The sequence below is a fragment of the Abramis brama genome (assembly GCF_963993115.1).
Source record: "Abramis brama genome assembly, chromosome: 1".
NCBI lineage: Eukaryota > Metazoa > Chordata > Actinopteri > Cypriniformes > Leuciscidae > Abramis > Abramis brama.
Window position 1 is genome coordinate 15,045,967 of NC_139963.1, and position 22,637 is coordinate 15,068,603.

The window sequence follows — 22,637 nt, forward strand, 5'->3', positions numbered from 1 at the left end:
TAAAAAGAATGAGACAAAGTTTGAGAACGGTTTGTTGTTTTTATTTGAGCTTTCATGCATATTACACATTGGAACGTTGTTGTTCACGGTCAGGGACTATTTTTTTCTAGCGGAAGGAATGCTTTTATTGATTTAACTTCATGAAAGTTGCACTAATACATTTTTTTTTATTTTTTTAACTTTAATATTGTGTGGTAACCGTTTTATAAAAGCAATAAGGTACTCGAGGCAAGTGCTGTATCGTGAATAAGTAACGGCTTAACTCCGCTTCGCGTCGTGCCTAACAACGCCCTTCAGCCGTTACTTATTCACGATACAGCACAGCCTCTCGTACCTTATTGCTTACATATTGTATGTTCAGATATTCATTCAACAAAATATTCTGGGGCCATGAAAGTTTTGTGAAAATTATAACAAAAAAAACAAAAAAACCGCTGGCAGTTGCAATTTTTTTAAAGACTCATAAGGAAATGGTTAATGAGCTCGTTGTTTCTGCCTAAATGAATACATGATGTTAGCTAGCATGATCTGTATTATCTTAGAACTGTACATTTTGACATATTGACATTACTTTGACACAGTATATAGAAACATGCATTCGTGTATAGCCTAAATATTCGCTCAGTCATTCATGAGCTCAGAACTCGTAATTATGATATTTTCAACTCCACTTGAAGGACACATACAGTAAACACAGCAGTAAAGTGACTCTCCTTGATCAGGAATGAGGAATTAAACTGCTTTACAGACACTCCTGTTTTACACACGTCACTCAAACACAGAACCAGGAAACTATTTCAGCTCCTCAGTTCAGAGAAACCGAAACTGGAGTGCTGTTGAGCTGTTGTGTGTTTGTGTCTCTCTGTATTCATGCAGTAAAATGGCAGAAGCCAGATTTTCTCAAGATGAGTTCACGTGTCCAGTGTGTCTGGATCTCCTGAAGGAACCAGTGACTATCCACTGTGGACACAGTTACTGTAAGATCTGTATTACAGGCTGCTGGGATCAGGAGGATGAGAAGAGAGTCTACAGCTGCCCTCAGTGCAGACAGACCTTCAGTCCAAGACCTGCTTTAGCTAAAAACACCATTCTGGCTGAACTGGTGGAGAAACTGAAGAAGACTAAACTTCCTGCTGACTGTTACGCTGGAGCTGGAGACGTGGAGTGTGACATCTGTACCGGAAGAAAATACAAAGCCGTCAAGTCCTGTCTGGTGTGTCAGGAATCTTACTGTCAAACTCATTTTGACCGTCATGAGGAATATCACTCTCGTAAACCACACAAAGTGATTGATGCCACTGGACGACTGCAGGACATGATCTGCCGTAAACATGATAAAGAGCTAGAAATGTTCTGTGTCACTGATCAACAGTGCATCTGTGTGTGGTGTAAGGAGAGTGAACATAAAAACCACAAAACTGTATCAACTGCAGCACAGAGGACAGAGAAACAGGTATGAACTGAGAGGGATTGATCACACAGAAATGAAAGTGTCTTCATTTACTCACTCATTTACTCATGTTGTCCCAAACCGGTTTGACTCACTTTCTTCTGTAGATTGTAAAGATGATATTTTGAAGAATGTCTCATCTATTTTACTCTATACATTGAAAGTCAAAGAGGTTCAAAAGTTTCAAGCTCCAAAAAGGATAAAAAACATAAAATTAATCTTAACCACTAGTGGTTTAAAAACGAAGTGTGATTAATTGTATTGACGTGCACTTGTAGTGTACTTCAAATTAAAAGTATATTTAAAATAAAAACTGTACATGCAGAAAATATTATATTAATGAAATAAAAGGCCATTTAAGTGCACTTAAAGAGAGTAAATGTTCATGACGGTTTCACTTAATAAATACAATATGAAAGAATGTCAAATTAAAAGTTTTACTTTAAAGGAACACTCCGACTTTTTGGGACTTTAGCTTATTCACAGTATCCCCCAGAGTTAGATAAGTCCATGGGTCAATGACGTATAAGGATTTTCAACAGGCCAATTTTAAAATACGAAAATTAACAATATATATTGCAATTGTTCAATCATTAAGAATGTTGTGTACATATAAATTCAAATAAAAAAATTAAATTAAGTGATTTTAGTGTTTTTTCATCTAGATGAATTGTCCATAGGCTTAAAAAATGTCATGTGGGGCGACCGTGATTTATCTTAAAATTAATTAATTTCCTTAACATAAATGTATTTTTTTTTTACATGTTCTCAGTAATTAAAGTGTTTAAAAACAGAGTATTTGAATTTCTTTTGAGTTTTTGTATATAATGATCTCATATTTTTGTTCTGCAATTTCAGTCGCCTTCTAAAATGCAGTTAACAGACTTATTTTTCCTGTAAATCGCATAAAACTGATAGAAATGTTTTAAAAATATAATTTACTAAAGCATACTGTATCAGTGATTCATATTTCAGCCACAGAAATAAGATATTTTATTTTAAATTTAATACAGTGATAGCTTTTATTGGTCGCACCACATGATAAGTGGTCGCTCCAAATGACACGAAAACCTTATATAGTTAAAAATCTATTTAAAGAGATCAATGAACAATACATTTTATACAATTTTTTTTATTTAAACCAGATTTTATACAAATTTCACAGAATTTTCCTGAACACAAACATTTTATAAACTCACTTTTATAAAAAAAAAAAAATCACTTCACAAACACAAGTGCACCATTTAATTTAACTTGACTTAGAATTTCTTTCTAACAAATAATAATGTTATAGATATAAATTATTTCATAAAAGTATTGTATACAGGTAACATTTGGGGTCAATAGTTTTTTAAAGTAATTAATACTTTATTAATCAAGGACACATTCAGTGTCACATTCAGGCGCAGGCTATAATGTTCCGAAAGATTCTATTTCAAATAAATGCTGTTCTTTTGAACTTTATATTCATCAAATAATACTGACATATAAAATGTATCACAGTTTCCAAAAAAAATATGAACATTGATAATAATCAGAAATGTTTCTTGAGCAGCAAATCATTAGTGACCCTGGATCACCAAACCAGTCACAAGTCGCACAGGGTATTTGTGGCAATAGCCAACAATACATTGTATGGGTCAAAATTATCGATTTTTCTTTTATTCCAAAAAATCATTAGGATATTAAATAAAGATCATGTTTTATATTTTGTAAATGTCCGACCATAAATTTATAAACATTTATTTTTGTGAGTGAATATAGCAATATTGCAAACATAAATGGCCAACTTTAAAGGCGATTTTCTCAATGTTTCGATTTTGTAGCACCCTCAGATTCCAGATTTTCAGTTGTATCGGCCAAATATTGTTCTATCTTAACAAATCATACATCAATGGAAAGCTTATTTATTCAGCTTTCATATGATGTATAAATCTCAATTTCAAAAAATTTACCCATGTGACATTGACCCATTGAGTGGTTTTGTGGTCTAGGGTTACATATTAGAATTATTTCTGAAGGATCATGTGACACTGAAAACTGGAGTAACGATGCTGAAAATTCAGCTTTGATCATAGGAATAAATTACAGTTTACTATATATTCACATAGAAAACAGATATTTTAAACTGTAATAATATTTCACTCTTCTCCTATCAAGGTACTCTGCTCTTGCTGCAGGGTTAGAATTTTTTCGCTTGGCAGTGGCATCTGGTAAAATAGATTAAAATAGTTTTAAATAAATAAATAGGCAATAATAAATACACTACTAATACATGCATTATTACTAAACTGAAATTACATGCTCTAATTTTTTTTTGTTGCATTTTTCTCATATTGTACAAAGAGTAAACACAAACTGTCTGAAATCTATAAAAAAGATCTCAAATTGCATAAAAATCTATTCCAAATGATACTAAAGTAAAGTACTTTTTTTTATATAAACCGTCAATTGAATATAAAAGCATAAAACTGCCAATCTAGGACATATATCTATCATGGAAAACAGTCTGCAGTGGTCGCACCACATGATATTTGGTCGCACCACATGATATTTTCAAATTCAGTCATAATTTACAGGCACAGAATTGGCCACCTAAACAAAACAAGCTAGCTTGCCAAAAAAGGTCATCATAATTTATAATAAAAATATATATTTGTAGAAATAACTTTAATATTAATTTTTTTTTTGAGGTCATACCACATGACATCCAAATGTGGCAACTACATACCAACCATTACAAAGGTTTATTTTTTTTCCAATTTGAGAGAATTACAAACCTGCTTGCTGCTTCCATGGGTCCTTGGTATATTGGTTTATGATGTAACTTCCTGTGTTTGAATAGTTTTCAACATATAAGTCCCAAAATGGTAGTTCCTTGATGGTCGCACCACATGATATTTCATAAAATGGACATCATCGGACAAAGTTTGTTTGTATATTATGATGGAAATATAAATACAAATGCTTTGAATTTTTTTAAAGGATTACAAAACATTTTGGAAATCATGCCAAATAGTGCAGAAAATAAATTTGAATAAATTCAGAGTAATTTCAAAGACGTTTTCAAAACAGAAGTTATGGCCGGACGGTCGCACCACATGATGTTTTGACACTTTAAATAACAAAAAAAAAAACAAATAAGTAAAGGTTTTTTAAAAGTTAAAGTGAGTACATACATGGGAGAGGTACTATAAATATACAGTATCTTTTTATGCATTTAAACCCATTTTTGCCTGAAAAAATGCAATCGGACAGAAAATTTAGGCGTCACGTCATTGACCCCCATACATACCTTTTTCATTTCTGTGCGTTCTGTAAGTGTTATTTGACGCACCCACCGCTAGCCTAGCTTAGCACAAAGACTGGATGTAAATGGATAATGGTAGCATACTAATCCCAATAAGTGACAAAATAATGCAAACATTTTCCTATTTACATGTTGTGATCTGTATAGTCACAGCGTGTACAAATAACAAGGCTATATGAGACAGAGACCATTTTTAATCGTATTTATACTGGGAACTATATTCTCACTAGGCGTAGGAGCACAGCTAACGTTACTTGGGCGGAGTGATTAGCGCAGCACACGAGACGCCCTGTGATGAGGAGCAGAGAGTTCGCTCAGAGTTGGAGTAATAGAGTCAGCAATTACTAGATAGTAAATTTATAGTTTACAATCATGAGTGTTCGCTGTATTGTAAAGAGCTGCGACAATAAACAGGGGAGACCAGGTAATACTATGATGTTTCATAGAATTCCAACCAAAAACGCTGACCTGATGAATCGATGGCTACAAACACACCTGTAAACAGCATCACGAAGTATTTCGTTTGCTCTGAACATTTTACTATAGACGACTATTTTGTAAAAATGCAAGTTGCCACACGGACCATGAAACGCGTGCTAAAGGATACAGCCATCCCATCGATAATAAAGACAGGACAAATTGGATCACCTGTTGCTGCGGTAAGTGTTCCGTTATGTTTTGAGATGACTAACATTAGCCATACTGTAACAGTGCCATGCTAATGTAATGTAACCTTAGTAGTGAGTGACACTATTACGTGAATAGGGGCTCCATGTATCCCCTTTATTGTTATTATTGTGTTGTCATGACCACACTATATGCAATGGCTATACTACAATTTCATTGAACTATGAATGATCATTATAACAAAATCACTTACTTGGTGGACAGCTGACCATTAGGTCATGTTCGTTCTGATTCTCCCTTCGACATCAATCTGGGGTGCGTTTCCCGAAAGCATCGTTGGCCAACTATGGTCGCAAGTTCATCGCAATGTCCATTGAACTCTATTGGTAACGAGGGAACTTGCGACCATAGTTGGCTAACGATGCTTTCGGGAAACGCACCCCCGTTCGGCATCTTGTCTTACAGCTTCCAAAGTTTGTAACTCCTCGTCTGTGTATTCTGGCTCAAAACTATATGGTTCTGGATCTTGGTTTGATACACAGTAAAATTCCTCTGACAATTCCTCAAAATCAGCCATGATCACGAGTCACGTCTAGCTAGTTAGTCACGTTTGTTTTGTTTACGGAACCATCAACGGTCTCGTGTGCGGCGCTAATCACTCCGCCCAAGTAGCGTTAGCTGTGCTCCTACGCCTAGTGAGAATATAGTTCCCAGTATTTATACGATTAAAAATGGTCTCTGTCTCATATAGCCTTGTTATTTGTACACGCTGTGACTATACAGATCACAACATGTAAATAGGAAAATGTTTTCATTATTTTGTCACTTATTGGGATTAGTATGCTACCATTATCCATTTACATCCAGTCTTTGTGCTAAGCTAGGCTAGCGGTGGGTGCGTCAAATAACACTTACAGAACGCACAGAAATGAAAAAGGTATGTATGGACTTATCTAACTCTGGGGGATACTGTGAATAAGCTAAAGTCCCAAAAAGTCGGAGTGTTCCTTTAAAGTGCATTTTAATATTTAATATTAAATAATATTTAATATTAATTTAATATTTCAATGTGACTTTTTTGTCACGCTATAAAGAAGTGCACTTATTTTGATGTGTTGATTGACATACCAAAGTACTTGATTATAAGCTGTAGTGTGTTATTCGATATATTTAAAGTTAATGTTTTTAATGTACAACTTCATTATTACAGTATATTTTAGTTTATCATAAATGCTTGTCTGTACAGATGGCAGTACACTTTACCTATTTTTTAAAAAGAATAGAATTATGAAATAACATTTGAAGAAGTACTTAGAAATCACTAATAAGTTCAGCTAATTGCTTTAAATATAAATATAATAGATGTTCATTTAATGGCACTTAACATGCAACTACGTGTCTGTAAACATTACATTCAGTTCACACTTAAGTATATTCTTTTAAAGTATATTATTTAGATGCACTTTTTTAAAGGAATGCTTCTTTTAAAAGTACTTCTTTTTTTAAAGGACCAATTTTGATTCACAAATCAAATCATTGATCAACTCATGTACGCAGAGCCCAAATCAAAGATGATGACGTCAATAACATCAAACTTCACTGATCTGTGGTTTGAACCTACAGTATAAACTCGCCATACTAGATCTTTAACCCTTATTGTGTGATAGTAGTTTTATGTAATTTGCTGTTATTGGTTTGTCCTCCAGAAACAGCTGAAGGAGACGCAGATGAAGATCCGTCAGAGAATCCAGCAGAGACAGAAAGATCTTCATCAGCTGAGAGAGGCTGTGGAGTCTCATAAGGTGAGTCTGGAGAAGAAGAGAAGTGTGAGACGTCTCAGTTTGGACTCACTGAACTCACTGTGTGATTGTGATGTGTGTGTAACAGCGCTCTGCACACAGCAGTGGAGGACAGTGAGAGGATCTTCACTGAGATCATCCGCTCCATTGAGAGAAGCCGCTCTGAGGCGACACAGCGGATCAGAGATCAGGAAAAGACTGCAGTGAGTCGAGCTGAAGGACGACTGGAGCGACTGGAGCAGGAGATCAATGATCTGAGGAGGAGAGACGCTGAGCTGGAGCAGCTTTCACACACACACCATCACATCCAGTTCCTGCAGGTAACAGAGATCTAGAAGAACTGGATCATAGTGGACTTGAGCAAGAGACTCACAGAGAAACATTTCATGAGAGCAGAATGAGACTAACTTAAGCAGGGCAAAAAAACACTCTAAAGCTCAGCTATTTACATTTAATAAAAACATTAAACTAAACCACATTCATTTAACTGCAAATAACATGCAATTAAGTTTCTGAAAACATTACAGCCAATCTGCACTTATATATATTTTAAAGTATATTATTTCTGTTACAAGTACGGTACTTTCTTTTTCACAAGGAGTGTAAGTGTGAAATACTAGAGTTTGTAGCATTAAATGATGAATATGAGAAGAATGTGCTGATTGTGTGAAAGTGCTGGATTGAAGCGAGTCACTGAAGAGAAGTGAAGTCAACAAGAGCCGCTCAGATCTGATATAGTGCAGGTTATTGGCTGAAGTGTGGAGATGATGAGTTTTGATTTCTGTTTTCTGTAGAGTTTCCAGTCTCTCTCAGCACCTCCTGAATCTACAGACGAACCCGACGTTTCCTTCAGTTCTCTCTCCTCTTTTGATGGCGTGAGAGAATCTGTCCGTCAGCTGAGAGACAAACTGGAGGATTTCTGCAAAGAGGAGCTCAAGAAGATCTCTGATAGAGGTAAAGTCCTGCGCCTCGTTTATACAGACGTGTGGAGAATGATCCGAAATGTGAACGTACAACATTTTCTGAAATGTTCCTATGATTTATAAAACATCCGCACAAATAAAATCCCACTTTATAAATCACAGTTCATCTTTAATTCAAGTGCATCAACTCTACAGAACAGCCACAGACATCCCTTGATGGTTTAGAAGTAATAAATACTTATGTATATATATTGAAATTGAAATCCATTGAAATTTAGGATTGAATCCGATACGTGTGTTTTATATATGAGGCATCTGGAGATTCTTCTGTTCTCAGAAATGAGTCCTGCATCATCTAATATCAGATTAGAAACGTCTTAGAAATGGATGTATTTTATCTTGTCATTTCTCTTCACACTGTTCATGTCTGTTTATTTCCACAGTCACATTCACCAACATGAATCCCAAGACCAGGAACGACTTCCTACAATGTAAGTCACTGAGAAACAAGCAGAAAAACTCACTGAATGTGTTCATGTTCTTCCTGTAGAAGGAGAAATAAACATGATAGAAGAGTTTTATAATTGATCATGTAAATGATGATTTGCACAGGATATCTGATCAGCTGCACTGAGACACTGATGATACATTGTTCAGATACATTAAAAGATCAGACAGATTCATAATTCCTGATTCTGATGTGTTTTCTCTCCATCAGATTCCCATCAGCTGACTCTGGATCTGAACACAGTGAATAAACGCCTCAGTCTGTCTGAGAGGAACAGAGTGATTACTCACACTAACACACAACAGTCGTATCCTGATCATCCAGACAGATTTGATAAGTGGCGTCAGGTGTTGTGTAGAGAGAGTGTGTGTGGACGCTGTTACTGGGAGATTGAGTGCAGTGGATGTGTGTATATATCAGTGTCATATAAGAGCATCAGCAGGAAGGGAGGGGGTATTAAGTGTGGATTTGGATATAATGATCAGTCCTGGAGTTTGTCCTGCTCTTCCTCCAGATACTCATTCTGGCACAATAACAAACACACTGTTCTCCCTGTAAAGCCCATCAGCAGAAGAATAGGAGTGTATGTGGATCACAGTGCAGGAACTCTGTCCTTCTACAGCGTCTCTGACACAATGAGCCTCATCCACACAGTCCAGACCACATTCACTCAGACGCTCTATCCTGGGTTTAATGTTTGTTCTGGATCATCAGTGAAACTGTGTTGATGTTTGAGAATAGACTGTAGAGAGATTTTACCCAGAATGCTTTGAGCTGATAAATCAGTTACTGTATTTTTGTAATGTTTCTGCTTCTGCTGTAATTAATTATACAGTATTGTACTGTAATATCTATATTGATACATTATTGCTAAATATTATAATTTTCAAATTACTCATAATAATAATACTATATTTATATAATATGTAGTTATTACAGTATATAAATTTACAGGTAATAATATTATAATGCAACTTTAGAATAACTGCAAATCAATCAATCCAAACAAGGTTATTGTCAAAAAAAATTTTTTTATTAATCAATTACACTATTGTGCATTTGTGAAAAAAACAACAACATTTCATTTAGGAACATTGCATACAGTACACCAGCACTTTACTGGTAAACAGCTTTTAAAGGGATAGTTAAAAGAACACACTGACTTTTTGGGACTTTAGCTTATTCACCGTATCCCCCAGAGTTAGATAAGTGAAGTCCATACATACCCTTTTCATCTCCGTGCGTGCCGTAACTCTGTGCATGCCGTGACTATACAAATCACAACATGTATATTGGAAAATGTTGACGTTATTATTGTCTCTTATTGGGAGCAGTATGCTAGCTGGAGCCGTTTACCTCCAGTCTTTGTGCTAAGTTAGGCTAGCGGTGGGTGCGTCAGATTGTTACAGCACGCACGGAGATGAAAAGGGTATGTATGGACTTATCTAACTCTGGGGATACGATGAATAAGCTGAAGTTCCAAAAAGTAAGTGTGAGAGGTTGAGAGACTTCATGACTTGCAGCTGTAGCTGGACATACTTTAAAATTTGGCTGGGACTTTGAGGTGGTACTGGAACCTGGCGGTGACCAAAACTGAAAAAGACATGACACACAAAAACACGTATGACAAAACCTGTTATCCACAGCACCAATAAAGATGAGCAGACAGTGTAAGAGAGAAATTGTAAAAGAAAATTATGTAGAAATAACAAAAATTTAATAAAAAAAAACAGCCAATTAAAAAAATAAAATAAATATAACCTTTAGATTTTAAACCTTTAAGTTTAAAACATTGTATTAACATGGCTAATACTTACAGAAAACTCCTTCCCAGGCTGCAAATAAAACTGTCCCACAATGTAGAGCTGTAAGAAATCAAAATACATATTATTCAGTTAACTGTTATGTTTCTTGTTGAGGACATATATTTCATACATCTGCTTACAATACATCTAGGTTAATAAAAATAAGCTTCATTTTACCCCTCTAAATATTCTAACTTGATTTTTTGGCATGTATTTTACTTGTCTTTGTTGCCTAATTGATCATTATTAACTCTGATAGTTTTTTTTTTTTTTTTTTTTTGAACAATGTACACCTTTATTCATATTTTTAATTATTATAATAATCATTAGGCTATTTGCCATTACAAATCACAATGCTACAGAACTGGGTCTCCCGCCTTAATAGAAATGAAATAAAAGGCTAAACTGGTATCAATAGCCAATCTCTCTTAGCCCAAATCACCCATTTTGCGATGCAAAGGAAAGTGCAGCATTTTTCCATCCGAGAAACGGACTGCAAATATAGCAGTTTGAGCAAAATAACGTGCTTGTTTTTACCACTGACGGGCTCGGATGTTATGGAAAGGATCCCTAGATAACAGTTAACAGTTAACGTTAGACATTTTTGTTATCATAAGATCCTTCAAACGTAACATGTCAAATGCAGTAATTTTATCTCACAGACCATCGTATAACACATTTAACGTTAATTAACCACTTCGATTTGTCCTTCCACCGTTCCAACAATCACCAAGTCTGTTTTGGTCGAAATAAACCGTAAGGTAAGTTAATGTTAATTCAATGTTCAAAACTCGAGTTAGATTTGAAAATGTCGCGACAAGCAATGGGGTGAAATAGCAGATCTAACTAGCTGCTAACGGTGTTTTTCGCTGGCTAAACTTCCACTGTCATTTGTACACTATAGTGTAAAATCCTAAAACCTTATTATAAAATTCTAAATTAACTTACCAAATTTCCAGATATCCGCAGAGTGAGATCCATTCATCCAGCGAGTGATCTGCATCTGCCTGCAGTTGTGCTCTGACTGACGTCAGTCGGGCGGCGCGCGCGCTGTCTGTTTACAGCAACCCTGTATTATTGCCAGGCATATTACAGCCAGGTTACAGCTAGGTTACAGCAACACTGAAATTTACTGTAAAATGTTCCCGCTCAAACAAAATTACCCACAATACAATGCAAATTACGGTACTTTACTGTAATATAGAAATGCAGTATTGTACTGTAGGTTATGCCGTACTGTGCTGCTAAATCTACAGCGACATTTAACAGTGTGCGCTTGTTAAAATTACAAATGACTTGCTTCTAGCTTCTGACCTACTCCTCAATACTAGTTTTACTTGATGTTAGTGCTGTCTCCACTGTTATGCTGATGATAATTAGTTATAGTTATATATTTCATCCATTATTTATTGGACCAAAACATTTGTACACAGAATCTCTTTTTTAAATTTGCATCTAGAAGGATGTACTGTTACTTCATCCTCAACAGTTAAAGTTCTGGGTGTTAAAGTTGTGGACAATTTAATGTTCCTAGTCACCCTGGTGTGCTAAAAAATGTAAATATTAATGGGAATATAATTCAGAGATATTTTACTCATAAAAAAATTCTAAGTGTCCCAATAATTGTGGCCAACGTGTTTTGGAGAAAAACATTTATTTCATAATGTGATTTTTCAATTATTTTACTTCAATGAAACATTGAAACCAAACTTTTTTTTTTTTTTTTTTTTGAATGAAAGATCAAAAGGATAAACAATGCAGATTCATTTTTACAGCCATCTTTGATCATATTTACCAGGGGTGCCAAAAATTCTGACCACAATGTTATATTAGACAACTTGTCTTTCTAAAATCATATTTCATATATTACAAAAGCCTTACATCTCTAAGCTATGAAACATGTTATCTGTTTCTGATGCAGAAAAGTTAGTTCATGCATTCATGACCTTTAGACTGGATTACTGTAATGCATTACTAGCTGGTTGTCCTGCATCCTTAATAAACAAGCTACAGTTAGTCCAAAATGCAGCTGCTAGATTTCTTACAAGGTCAAGAAAATATGACCATATAACCCCAATTTTATCATCTCTACACTGGTTACCTATTAAGTGCTGTATAGATTGAAAGTATTGCTACTGACCTAAAAGCCATAAGTGGTTTTGCTCCTGTGTATTTAACTGGTCTTCTATCACACTCTCAGAAAAAAAGGTACAAAAGCTGTCACTGGGACAGTACCCTTCAAAAGGGTTCTAATATGTACCATTTAGGTACACTTTTGGTACCAATATGTACCTTTGAGGGACTAAAATGCACTCTTAAGGTACAAAGGTGTACCTTTTGAAAAGGTACCGCCACAGTGACAGCTTTTGTACCTTTTTTTTCTGAGAGTGCACCCTACAATCCACTTTCTTCAAGATCACAAAACTCTGGGCTTCTGATAGTACCTATAGGGTTTCTAAGTCCACTAAAGGAGGGAGAGCGTTTTCACATTTGGCTCCTAAACTCTGGAATAGCCTTCCTGATAATGTTCAGGACTCAGACTCACTCTCCCAGTTTAAATCTAGATTAAAGACACATCTCTTTATCCAATCATTCACATAATGCACCTCATAACCTTATACTCCAGTTATATCAGATCAAAAGCACATGATTATCTATACTTGAAATATTATGAACAGCAGCTACGCTGATTATTTTTTATTTGCTTTTCTGTTTTTACCTCGGGATCCTGAGTACGCCAGCTCCAGTTTGGATCCAGCCTCTTATGAAGATTTCAGATGATCCAACACTTGTGAAGAGGACGCCAACCCCTGCGAGGACATCAGAAGATGTTAACTCTGAATCAACATACAAAACTGCACTGTAAAAAAAAATCCCGTAAAAAAACGGTAAATCTCTGGCAGCAAAGTTTCCAGACGGGTTCTGTTAAATTACAGCAAATTACCATTTCACAAAATTACAGGCAAAAACCGTAAAAATACAGAATTGACTTTACGGTCAAAATTAATTAAATTACAGTACATTACTGTTAATAATGGCTTATTAAACCGTGGAAAAACAGATAAATTATGTCAAATTACATAAAAAGAACATTTAACTTTAAGGTTAAACTGTAAATTTAGGGTTTTATAAAGTTATTTTATAATAATGCTCTGTCTATCTACAGTAATTATCTTTTAATATATAGTTTTTCTGTGTAAAATAACTATGAAGTTATGTATAAAAATGTAATAAGTCCATAAATTCAAATACAAAGTTTGTATATTTACAGTTTTTATTTTTTTGCAGATCCAGTTTCACAACTTTGACCAATCTCTAATTAAGTACTTAATAATAGCAAATTTACAGTCAATTTCTGTTAAATTAACTAAATGTACAAGTACGGAATACCAGCACATTTACAGTATTACTCATTAAACAAACACTGAACATCAAGATACGTGAATGATAGGAAATACAGGCTTAGTATATCATTTAGAACATGTAAAAATATCCACATTAAAAGACTTTATATTTATATTAAGAGAACAATAGAAGCAACAAGTGCAGTGACAAGTCACAGTTAGTGTAGCACAGTGCACAATTTTATTTATTTTTTATTAAAACAAAGATTTAGTATTATTGGGTCAAGTGTTTATGAAAAGATGGATCTTTAGCAGTTTCTTGAAAATGTGTTGAGTTGCGCCGTTCATCCCACCAGCAGGGAACAGTCCAGGGAAAGGTCAGTGAAAGTGATTTTGTCTCTTTGGGATGATGGCACCACAAGGCGCCGTACACTTGCAGAATACAAGCTTCTGGAGACACACATAGATCTGAAGCAGTGAGTTTAGGTCTTGCTGCAGCATCTGTATCAGTTGCAGAGGTTTGACTGATGCTGGAAGAGCTGCCAGGAGAGCATTACAATAGTCCAGTCTGGATAGAACAAGAGCTTAGACAAGGAGTTGTGTGGCTCCGATAGGAAGGGCCGGATCTTTCTGGTGTTGTATAAGGCAAATCAGCAGGATCACACAGCAAGGATGGTTTGGCTGAAACCATAAGCAGGTCTGTCTTGGCAAGGTTGAGTTGAAGGTGAAGGTCATTCATCCAGCAAGAATTTTCCATCAGGTAGGCTGAGATGCAAGCAGCAACCATCAGATCCTCTGGCTGGAATGAAAGGTAGAGATATGTGTCATTAAGTGATAGAAAAAGTCATGTTTCTAAATGACAGAGCCTAGTTACACTACAAAAAAAATAAATAAATAAATAATAATAATAATAATAAATAAATAGATGGGTGGAATCTAACACAATCGTGGTCTTACTGTAGTAAAACCAAACCTTGTGCAGCTACAGTGGCCTGACAAAGGATCAAATGAATATTCATATGGGAAAATACAGTATAAAACAAATTAAATGTTCTGCCACTTTTAGTGCAATCATATGGAATCAGATGACTCAGCCATAACAATATTTTAAATTACTTCTTCCTATACCTTGTTTGCCATGATCATTCTGCTTTCCACTTGACCTGAAATCACAAAAAAAAAAAAAATTAACAACTCAGTATTACATTTACACATGTCAGAATATGTTCCACTGGGACAATGCAAAACCTCAACTGACTATGATCTGGAAGCTGAGCAGGAAAGGCTAATAGTGAAGGTTTGAGCTGAGACACCTAGGGGTGTAAGTTAACTTTCTGTTCATCTTGATCAATGCAATTTTCATAACCAATGATCAAAAGTATCATATGAAAAAGGCTACTATGATGAACCCAGTTCATCCAAAATGTAGATAAGTTCATTTCTTCATCAGAACACAAACATTCTATCAACTTTTATTTTATAAGCCTAATATATGCACATGTATGCATTCTATAGCTAACGTTACGTGTTGGCAAGCAGATGCAGCCAGAATATGCAATTTATCATGTTGTGTTCATATTCTAGTCTCATGTGCTTTCCTGTATCAAGTAAGTTACAGTATTTACTGAATTCGTTTTCTTAACAGTCTAACTTAGATAGCCACGTCAACCCTTACGAAAATTAACTATGGTTTAACCACAAAGAAACAAACAAAAAAACAAACAAACATGGTAGGCCTATTTGTAGTATAACTGTGGTTATTAAAAATAGTAATAAAAATCCGCCAAAAACGTGGTTACTATAATTTTACTATAATTAAAACCAAGGATATTTTTTAAGAGAAGAGTTTTCAGCTTCCAGGCAGTGTTTCAAAATGTCCCGCCATTTAAGAGATTGATTTACTGACAGATACTATCGCGTATTAACGAAGATTTTATATACAATTAAACGGACTTTGATATGTATAACAAGTCTACGAAAGCTCGTTTTAGGTCTTTTGAGGTGTGGGTTCAACTGATCTTTCTTAAAACAGATGGAAAATGTAAAGACGCATGCTACATTTTTAGTGTTTTGCCCTCCAGCTCTCGCCAGTTAACTGAACATCATTTAAGAATGCTAACGTTAGCTTGAAAACTGTAAACTTAACACAAATGTACTATAAAATATCGTTCACATGTAACTTAGTATAATGAGACTCTTACCTCGGCCGGTGATCGGTTGGCATGATGTCCGCTGTGACGAACAAGGCTCACTGAAAAGGGCGTTATTTCCGAAGAATCCAAACGGACTGACTAAAAACAGAGCTCCTGCTCACGGCTGCTCTTGACGAATACGATTGCTTTGAACCCCTGTTGATCTCACAATCCACTTCACGAGAGTAGACTGAATTCAAATCTCCCGCTTGCCCAAACTCGACTGATCAGCTAACGTTAACCGTTGTGGGCGGGAGTAAACAGCGGAAATGAATTTGAACCTGCGTCATCGCGCGCGCGCACTCAAACACACACACACACACAAACACACAAAGCCCTGAATGTGCAGCAACGGAGATTTGGAAAAATATTCATAAAATATACATGAAATTATGGGAGAATAAGACAATGAAATAATGATCAAAATGAGTATAAAATAAAATGTGAAATAAAAAATAATTCAGGCCTACTGTAGTCTATGTAGGGTACTGTATGTACAAATCACAGTCTATGGTAGGGCCTACAAATACTTTTATTTAACCTTAAAAAAAACTCACTTTAACCCCCACATGCTTAATAATCTGTAAGGAAAACATATTGAATAGATGCTGATTTCCGCAGTTATACCTTCTTTTCTTTGTTTTCTAATTTCACAGAAAAAATCTGTAAAATATTACTTAATAATTTCTGTAAAATTACACATAACTCTGTAAAAATACAGACAAGTTCCTTTTAAAAAACGTAAAATTGCTGTAAAACCAAAATACAAGCAATTACCTGTAAATTTAACAATGGACCTTTAAATTACAGCAAATGCCTTTTATTTTACAGATATTTGCTGTATAATGACAAAACGGTAAAATTCTGTAAAAAAATACAGACAATTACCTGTAAAATTACACTTTTTTTTTACAGTGTGCTAAATTTTCTGTATATTGTAATCATTATGATCACAACTTGTAATAATTGCTTTAACTCTTTCCATTGACGGAATTTTCCAGTTTTCCGTGTTTTCACTGTTATACGGTAGGGGGCGCTATCACACATCTTCTGAAAGATTACAGAATCTCCTGATCAAAACACAGGCAAAAAAAAGCAGAAAGAAAAAAAAAGCAGCAATAAGCGATAAAAGCATTGCTTATGCACGTCTTTGAAAACAAACACAATTTTTAAAATTTTGTTGTTTTTATGAAACTGACCCACATTTAAGTGTTGATAAAAAAGAATACCTGAAGTGTAGTTTCTGTTAGTTATTTTGATATATTGTATGTTCAGATATTCATTCAACAAATTATTCTGGGGGCCATGAAAGTTTTGTGAAAATGATCAAAAACACTGGCAGTTGCATTTTTTTTAAAAGACTCTGTATTATCTTAGAACTGTACATTTTGACATATTGTCATTATTTTGACATTATATAGAAACATGCATTCGTGAGTAGCCTAAATCTTCACTCTGTTATTCATGAGCTCGGAACTTGTAATTATGATATTTTCGACTCCACTTGAAGGACACATACAGTAAACACAGCAGTAAATTGTGTGTGTGAACGAGGAAGCTGCTTTACAGACACGCCTATTTTACACACGTCACTCAAACACTGAACCAGGAAACTATTTCAACTCCTCAGTTCAGAGAAATAGAAACTGAAGTGTTGTTGAGCTGTTGTGTGTTTGTGTCTCTCTGTATTCATGCAGTAAAATGGCAGAAGCCAGATTTTCTCAGGATGAGTTCACGTGTCCAGTGTGTCTGGATCTCCTGAAGGAACCAGTGGCCATTCCCTGTGGACACAGTTACTGTAAGATCTGTATTACAGACTGCTGGGATCAGGAGGATGAGAAGAGAGTCTACAGCTGCCCTCAGTGCAGACAGACCTTCAGTCCAAGACCTGCTTTAGGCAAAAACACCATTCTGGCTGAACTGGTGGAGAAACTGAAGAAGACTAAACTTCCTGCTGACTGTTACGCTGGAGCTGGAGACGTGCAGTGTGACGTCTGTACTGGAAGAAAATACAAAGCCGTCAAGTCCTGTCTGGTGTGTCAGGAATCTTACTGTCAAACTCATTTAGACCGTCATGAGGAATATCACTCTCGTAAACCACACAAAGTGATTGATGCCACTGGACGACTGCAGGACATGATCTGCCGTAAACATGATAAAGAGCTAGAAATGTTCTGTGTCACTGATCAAGAATGCATTTGTTTGCGGTGTAAAGAGTATGAACATAAAAACCACAAAACTGTATCAACTGCAGCACAGAGGACAGAGAAACAGGTATGAACTGAGAGGGATTGATCACACAGTGATATGAAATATACAGATATGAAAGGTATATATAGCCCCACCTACTGGCAACAGAAACTGGCATGGTTAACACAGTAATGCAGTACTAACCACATAATTATTGTGTACTAAGCATGCTATAAACATACTAAACATGCTAGCAACACTTAGCTGAGTCATTAAGCATGCTATTATCACCATTATACAAAACAACTGTAACTGACTTTGACATACTCTTACTATATATACCTCCTTAAATGCACATTGCCCAACCATGCTCTGTCTTCCTAAAGCCACCGAGTGACGCTTTCATCGCTGCTTGCAGCTTTAATTCACATATACTTTTTTAAAGGAATGCTACTTTTAAAAGTTTTTTTTTTTTTTAAGGACCAATTTTGATTCACAAATCAAATCAAATCATTGATCAACTCATGTACGCAGAGCCCAAATCGAAGATGATGACGTCAATAACATCAAACTTCACTGATCTGTGGTTTGAACCTACAGTATAAACTTGCCATGCTAGATCTTTAACCCTTATTGTGTGACAGTAGTTTTATGTGTCATTCTCTGTTATTGGTTTGTCCTCCAGAAACAGCTGAAGGAGACGCAGATGAAGATCCGTCAGAGAATCCAGCAGAGACAGAAAGATCTTCATCAGCTGAGAGAGGCTGTGGAGTCTCATAAGGTGAGTCTGGAGAAGAAGAGAAGTGTGAGACGTCTCAGTTTGGACTCACTGAACTCACTGTGTGATTGTGATGTGTGTGTAACAGCGCTCTGCACACACAGCAGTGGAGGACAGTGAGAAGATCTTCACTGAGATCATCCGCTCCATTGAGAGAAGCCGCTCTGAGGTCACACAGTTGATCAGAGATCAGGAAAAGACTGCAGTGAGTCGAGCTGAAGGACGACTGGAGCGACTGGAGCAGGAGATCAATGATCTGAGGAGGAGAGACGCTGAGCTGGAGCAGCTTTCACACACACACCATCACATCCAGTTCCTGCAGGTAACAGAGATCTAGAAGAACTGGATCATAGTGGACTTGAGCAAGAGACTCACAGAGAAACATTTCATGAGAGCAGAATGAGACTAACTTAAGCAGGACAAAAAACACTCTAAAGCTCAGCTATTTGCATTTAATAAAAACATTAAACTATTCCACATTCATTTAACTGCAAATAACATGCAATTAAGTTTCTGAAAACATTACAGCCAATCTGCACTTATATATTTTTAAAGTATATTATTTCTGTTACAAGTACTTTCTTTTTCACAAGGAGTGTAAGTGTGAAATACTAGAGTTTGTAGCATTAAATGATGAATATGAGAAGAATGTGCTGATTGTGTGAAAGTGCTGGATTGAAGCGAGTCACTGAAGAGAAGTGAAGTCAACAAGAGCCGCTCAGATCTGATATAGTGCAGGTTATTGGCTGAAGTGTGGAGATGATGAGTTTTGATTTCTGTTTTCTGTAGAGTTTCCAGTCTCTCTCAGCACCTCCTGAATCTACAGACGAACCCGACGTTTCCTTCAGTTCTCTCTCCTCTTTTGATGGCGTGAGAGAATCTGTCCGTCAGCTGAGAGACAAACTGGAGGATTTCTGCAAAGAGGAGCTCAAGAAGATCTCAGATAGAGGTAAAGTCCTGCGCCTCGTTTATACAGACGTGCGGAGAATGATCCGAAATGTGAACGTACAACAGTTTCTGAAATGTTCCTATGATTTATAAAACATGCGCACAAATAAAATCCCACTTTATAAATCACAGTTCATCTTTAATTCAAGTGCATCAACTCTACAGAACAGCCACAAACATCCCTTGATGGTTTAGAAGTAATAAATACTTATGTATATATTGAAATTGAAATCCATTGAAATTTAGGATTGAATCCGATACGTGTGTTTTATATATGAGGCATCTGGAGATTCTTCTGTTCTCAGAAATGAGTCCTGCATCATCTAATATCAGATTAGAAACGTCTTAGAAATGGATGTATTTTATCTTGTCATTTCTCTTCACACTGTTCATGTCTGTTTATTTCCACAGTCACATTCACCAACATGAATCCCAAGACCAGGAACGACTTCCTACAATGTAAGTCACTGAGAAACAAGCAGAAAAACTCACTGAATGTGTTCATGTTCTTCCTGTAGAAGGAGAAATAAACATGATAGAAGAGTTTTATAATTGATTATGTAAATGATGATTTGCACAGGATATCTGATCAGCTGCACTGAGACACTGATGATACATTGTTCAGATACATTAAAAGATCAGACAGATTCATAATTCCTGATTCTGATGTGTTTTCTCTCCATCAGATTCCCATCAGCTGACTCTGGATCTGAACACAGTGAATAAACACCTCAGTCTGTCTGAGAGGAACAGAGTGATTACTCACACTAAAACACAACAGTCGTATCCTGATCATCCAGACAGATTTGATCGGTGGCCTCAGGTGTTGTGTAGAGAGAGTGTGTGTGGACGCTGTTACTGGGAGATTGAGTGCAGTGGGAATAGTGGTGTTGATATATCAGTGTCATATAAGAGCATCAGCAGGAAGGGATCGGGTTATGAGTGTGGATTTGGACATAATGATCAGTCCTGGAGTTTGGACTGCTCTTCCTCCAGTTACACATTCTGGCACAATAACAAACGCACTGATCTCCCTGTAAAGTCCATCAGCAGAAGAATAGGAGTGTATGTGGATCACAGTGCAGGAACTCTGTCCTTCTACAGCGTCTCTACAGCGTCAATGAGCCTCATCCACACAGTCCAGACCACATTCACTCAGACGCTCTATCCTGGGTTTAATGTTTGTTCTGGATCATCAGTGAAACTGTGTTGATGTTTGAGAATAGACTGTAGAGAGATTTTACCCAGAATGCTTTGAGCTGATAAATCATTAACAGTGAGATGTTACAGAGACTCTTATTTTAATTTTCATTAATATAGCTGAACTTTATTGTTTTAGAGTCTCTTACATTTTCACATGATTTTTGGAAACCTCAAAATGTGAGTAAACAAGATGCAACAATGTTAGGCAATGTCGTTCTAATGTTAACAAATTTACAAGATTTTGTTGCTCTTAAGATTTATATCATCCAAGTAGCCAGAATATAAAACTATTAAAACAACTTGTCTTTTCTATGAAGTAATGACACAAGCTCAGAGACATTTATAATCTTTTGATGTTTTTGATGTACAGTACACAGAGTGTCTTGACTTGTTGTTCTGGATACTGACATTTTGTTATTTATTTTTAAAGTCCCCCTGTGGTGAAAATCAAGCTTTTAATGTTGTTTATGTGTCTATGTGGTGTTTTTAATATGCTTTAAGACAAACCATGTGCAAGTTCATAAGTCGACACCATTGCTGAGTATTTTCTCCTTAAAACTGCAGTGAACCAAAGACCGCCTCAAAAACACGGTTTGAAATCGCTGGTGTTTCTGACGTCACAAACTACCTTGTAACCAATCAGATCAACGTGTGATCGTCAACCAGTGGATCTCTGAGCTGGTGTGAGTGAGTGGAGGCGGGACTCATTTGCATTTTCATGAACCGCGTATACTAAATGAGGCAATGGTGTAGAGTTACATTGAAGCTGTTTTAAGGCCATGAAGAATTTTTGTCCATGGAAAAAAACGTTTAAATGTGTCAGTTTGGTGATCAAATGTGAGTTTTAAGGGATAAAATGATTGACTACAGAGCGACTTTAACTCTTTTCAGACAGATTACTATGTGATAATGCAGATGTTTTATTCACATATTCATCAAATCAAGTCGAGTCACCTTTATTTATATAGTGCTTTTTACGATACAGATTGTTTCAAAGCAGCAGTGATAATATTATAAATAAAATTATAATAAAATAATGCAACAAAGTTTGTTTTGGCTGGACAGAACCCAATACACATTCATGAACATATGAATATGAATATATGTCAGACCATAAATCCACAATAAAACTATGCATGGGCGTTTGCTTTGGTGTTGCCACCCCTGTGTATTAATATGTGTGTGTGTGTGTGTGTGTGTATAGTACACACTTTAATTGTGATTAATCGATTTGACAGCACTAAACAAATTTAAAAAAAATAATAATAAAAAAATGTTAAATTAAGTACACAAATACATTTTATCATAATAATAAATTGATTAATAGAAATTAATACACATTGATTTAAACAAGCAAATAACTAAATAAATAATTAAACAAAAACATTTGATTAAAATAAATAGCATTTGCACATTTAGTATATTTATATTTTAAATTTTCCACAGTATTAATTGGGTCTTTATTGAAAATATACTTGTATATATACTGTGTGTGTGTGTGTGCGTGTGTGTAAATGTATACTTATGTAAATCTACACATGTATATTTATATATAATTAT

At 35.7% G+C, this 22,637-nt stretch overlaps 1 protein-coding gene and 1 pseudogene across 2 annotated transcripts; both read left to right on the forward strand.

Moving 5' to 3' along the window:
* Positions 1–880: 880 nt before the first annotated feature.
* On the forward strand, positions 881–9,622 carry LOC311086771 (tripartite motif-containing protein 16-like; annotated as a pseudogene). Its single transcript has 6 exons — positions 881–1,453; positions 7,094–7,189; positions 7,275–7,506; positions 7,981–8,140; positions 8,553–8,600; positions 8,828–9,622. The product of its transcript is annotated as a tripartite motif-containing protein 16-like (transcript).
* Positions 9,623–11,681: 2,059 nt separating this feature from the next.
* On the forward strand, positions 11,682–22,217 carry LOC311086711 (tripartite motif-containing protein 16-like). The gene is made up of 7 exons (XM_084119718.1): positions 11,682–13,310; positions 17,656–18,232; positions 18,834–18,929; positions 19,015–19,248; positions 19,716–19,875; positions 20,286–20,333; positions 20,561–22,217. Exons 2-7 carry the CDS (start codon positions 17,660–17,662, stop codon positions 21,085–21,087), a joined length of 1,638 nt encoding a protein of 545 aa, XP_083975844.1. The 5' UTR covers positions 11,682–13,310; positions 17,656–17,659; the 3' UTR covers positions 21,088–22,217.
* The last annotated feature ends 420 nt before the right edge of the window (positions 22,218–22,637 follow it).